Source organism: Ipomoea triloba, chromosome 15 (genome assembly GCF_003576645.1).
Source record: "Ipomoea triloba cultivar NCNSP0323 chromosome 15, ASM357664v1".
Lineage (NCBI taxonomy): Eukaryota > Viridiplantae > Streptophyta > Magnoliopsida > Solanales > Convolvulaceae > Ipomoea > Ipomoea triloba.
Window position 1 is genome coordinate 5,483,379 of NC_044930.1, and position 4,455 is coordinate 5,487,833.

At 38.7% G+C, this 4,455-nt stretch overlaps 1 protein-coding gene across 1 annotated transcript; it reads left to right on the forward strand.

Annotated features, from left to right (window-relative positions):
- Positions 1 to 1,689: 1,689 nt before the first annotated feature.
- Positions 1,690 to 3,652, forward strand: LOC116006318 (probable sarcosine oxidase). Its single transcript, XM_031246645.1, has one exon. The coding sequence runs from the start codon at positions 2,210 to 2,212 to the stop codon at positions 3,395 to 3,397; it is 1,188 nt and encodes a 395-aa protein (XP_031102505.1). The 5' UTR covers positions 1,690 to 2,209; the 3' UTR covers positions 3,398 to 3,652.
- Positions 3,653 to 4,455: the final 803 nt, after the last annotated feature.

Consider the following 4,455-nt stretch of genomic DNA (forward strand, 5'->3'; position numbering starts at 1 on the left):
TTTGTTTAGTAATAATATAAACAATTTTCATAAAATTTATATTTTAAATGGACAAAATAAAAATAAAAATAATCTATAATACTAATTAAGCTAACAAGTAACACCAACATATATTATTTTTTTTTTTTTTGGTAAATTTACATGGGCTTTCTCTCCGAGAGGCACGGGAGCTAGCACAAGGGGAATCGTCACTTGTGGGAATTGAACCCGGATTCTCCCAAAATTCCTCGGCACAAAGAGAGCTCACTTGTCACTTGAGCTACCCCACTAGGTTAACACCAACATATATTATATCATGGAATATATACACAAAAAATACTCGCATATAATCTTACATTCATAGATATTTAATTAAAATATAATCCACAATTAAATTAATTGTAATTTGATGATTTCATAAAATGATAATTAAAGAATAGAAAATAGATATGGTGATAGACACCCTACACCCTTCCATAACCCCCAATAATTACCCCATCATTTACCCAATTTATTTCCCATTTATCACCCGTAAATCCCATTATAACTTCCCATTCATTACCCATAATAAACATACTTAATCTCCTTAATAACCCCTAAAATTACTGTTACATACTACCCTACCTATTACTCTATAAATAAAAAGCCAAAGAGGGGACGGGCTTCAATTCTTGGAGGCTTGATCTTTCGGTAGAAAATAGCAAAACAACATGTACAAAATCCTTATACAACGTAGTGACATTTGGCTAGGTACCGTCCAAAAAGGCACATGATTTTTATCCTTTTCTATTTTCAGGTTAAAATTTGAAAGTTTGTAGGTCAGTTTGAAACATATTTGTTCTGTTTAAGTCATCCAAACGTCTTCTGAACATAGGGATGAGAAGCTCAAAGATTTGGAGTTTATTAAATGTTGATAAACTTTCAAAAACAAAAGTAGTATGAAAAGACAACATAAAGTATAAATGAATATAATATAAAAGATCAAATGAGGAACAAATCCACACTCTGTACATGATCTGGGGTGTGGCCGCTGGTAGGGGTGAGCAAAAAATAAAGACCGACCGAAAAACCGATGACCGATAACCGAACCGACCGAGAATTTCGGTTTTTCGGTCGGTTATCGGTTTTGGACCAAAAATAAAGAAACCAACCGAAAAACCGAGGGTAAGCGCAAACATTTTAACCTATATACCTAGCCCATAATCATTCAAAAATTATATAATTCATTATTTAGCCCAATATTAAGCCAATGCGAACCTGTGAACTACAAAGTGCAAATCTGTAGCTACTTATTACTCAATTTTTATATTACTTGTTATTTTGTTAATTACTTACTGCTTAGGCCTTAGTGTAGTATTGTAGACATGTAGTAGTAGTGTAGACTATAGTGTAAACATGTAGTACTCTAGAATGTAGTGTATGCAGTAGTGTAATTCATTTGCTTTGCTTTACTAATTCATTTATTGCTTCACTAATTCACAAATTGCTTAGCTTATATAATATTTATTCTAATTTTTTAAAGAAATTATAGCTTGTTAGGTAATTAATTTCGGTTAAAAATAATCGATCATAACCGACCGATCGGTCGGTTCGGTTATGAGAATGGCTTCGGTTATTTCGGTCGGTTATGGGAATGCTAATATTTTTTTGGTTATTTCGGTTATTAACCGAAAACCGACCGAAACGGACCGATGCTCACCCCTAGCTGCTGGAGAACATACAACTACATGCAGAGTAAAGCAGAACACTACAGCAAATTAGGAACTGTTTGCCTCACATATCTCTCACTTTCCTCGCTATTTCTAGACGACTAATACTATATGCTCTGTGATTCCTTTTCAGTTTTCACTAATGCGTCAAAACAAAACATGGCAGGCACAAGAAGAATCCTTCTGCATTTTCACCTTCCAGTCTTCATAGTAACATTATTATATTTCTTAAATATAATAATGCCCCAAAAGATGGCAGGCCAACTACCCTCATCGTTCTGCTATTTAGGAGAGGCTGTGTTACTTTCTTCTCAAACCCAGTTCCCTCAACAATATACTCTCTGATACTAGATTCTATACAATTTAGATTCATATCCATCCATTTCTTATTGGTCAGTCTAAGATCAAACACTTCAAAAACTCGGTCCAACAATCTTCTAGTCACCTGGTGCTGAAATTAGCCTAATAATTTATTCCTCTGAGCTCGAACCGTAACACTGATACCACTTGTTGACACAGAGATGGAAAAGATCGAATATGATGTGATAGTTATAGGAGGAGGAATAATGGGCAGCTGCGCGGCTTATCAGTCAGCCAAACGCGGCCTAAGGACCCTCCTCCTGGAGCAGTTCGATTTCTTGCACCACCGCGGCTCCTCCCATGGCGAGTCCAGAACTATCCGCGCAGCCTACACAGAGGACCATTATGCCAAGATGGTCTTAGCCGCCGAGCTCCTGTGGCGCGAAGCCGAAGCCGAGATTGGCTACAAGGTCTTCTTCAAGTCCCAGCAGTTAGACATGGGCCCGGCGGACAACAAGGTGCTGCAAGCCGTCGTTTCCACCTGCCGGAAAACCTCCGTTCCGGTAAAAGTTTTGGACGCGAAACAGGTCATGGACGAATTCGCGGGCCGTTTTCAGTTACCGGAGGATTGGGTCGGCGTGGTGACGGGGCTCGGCGGCGTCATTAAGCCGACCAAAGCCGTTTCCATGTTCCAGGCGCTGGCTGTCAAACACGGCGCCACTATGAAAGACAACGTGGAAGTCAACGGCGTGGAGAGAGAGAACCTGACAGGTGGCATTTCCGTTACCGCGAAAAGCGGGGAGAGATTCTGGGGCAAAAAGTGCGTTATAACGGCCGGTCCGTGGATACGAAAGTTGGTGGCAGATATCACCGGTTCCCGGGTGGTGCTTCCGGTTCAACCGCTGGAGACGAACGCTTGCTATTGGAGGATCAAAGAGGGGCGCGAAGGAGATTTCACCATCGCAAACGGCTTCCCAACATTTTCCAGCCACGGCGAGCCGCACGTGTACGGCACGCCGTCGCTTGAGTTCCCGGGACTGATCAAAATCAACTGGCAAGGAGGGCGTGAATGCGACGCGGAAGGGCGCACCTTTGCGCCGTTGCCGAGTTCTTTGTGTTCAATGAAACAATGGATAGAGGAACGATTGGGGGGCCTGGTGGACTCGTCGGCGCCGGTGATGTCGCAGTCATGCATGTACTCCATGACGCCGGACGAGGACTACGTGATCGATTTCTTGGGTGGGGAGTTGGGCAAGGATGTGGTAGTCGCCGGCGGATTCTCCGGCCACGGCTTCAAAATGGGGCCCTTAGTGGGTCAGATATTGGCGGATCTCGTCTGGAGCGGGTCGGCCCCACACGACTTGTCTCACTTCAGGATACATAGGTTCCAGGAGGCAGGAGAACGATGAAGGAAACGTGAAGGACTTTGCCGATTAATCGCTTGATACCGATTTAGCGTTTTATAACGGCATGATCATAAATATTCAACTTCGCTACCACCAATATGCGGCAAAGTGAATAAGTTTGATTATCTTTAAATAAAATCTTGAATAAAAAAGGTTTAAATTGTTACGTTTTTAATTAAATGCCCATTCAAGAATATCAGTAGTTATATTATGAACTAGCATGCATGTGTGCACACAAGACATTTGTGTTTTTTCTTCCGAATTTTGTTTTTCACTTAAATTTAATTTTTTTATATATAAATAAAATTAATATATAAGAATATATTATTTAAAAGCTGTAATTGAAAATTTTTAAATGAAACACTATTGGTTTTCTTTAATTGTTTTAAATATATATATATTGGTCAATTGTAAATATATAAACTTAATATTGCATGTTTATAAAATTACCCGTGCAAGTTCATCACAAATTATTCAAATGACGCATCCTAATGAGAACGGGCGCCCATAACAGAAATAAGAACGAATCGCAGTCGTCCACGTGTCCAGATCAACGAATCATATGTAATTTTAAAAAAACGACGTGGTAGCATTTTCATAAATAACTCGAACTTTGGTGCAAGTAAATGTGTTTAAGTGTAAATAGTTGGTGCACATTTGCAAGTAAAAAGATGCAAGTAAAATCACTTACAAGCTAAGTGCACCTATTTGCACTTACAAGTGTAAGTAATTTACCTTGTTAACATTCGTGCACCTAGGTGCAACTAATTATACCGTTAGGTGCAACTAGTTATAACGTTAGGTGAACTTAGTATTGATGCTCAGTGTACATTTTACTTACACTTGTAATACATTTTACATGCACTTGTAATACTATTGACATAGAAAATTTCATAAGTTTGATTATTTTTAATATTATTAAATTTGAATATATTTAGATAATATTGATATTATCTAATTTGTTTAATTAGATAATATCAAAAGAGTTTGAACCTACAAAACTCTTCTATCCTACAATTATAAATAGGACATCTCATTTTCTATGTAATTATCCTAAGAAA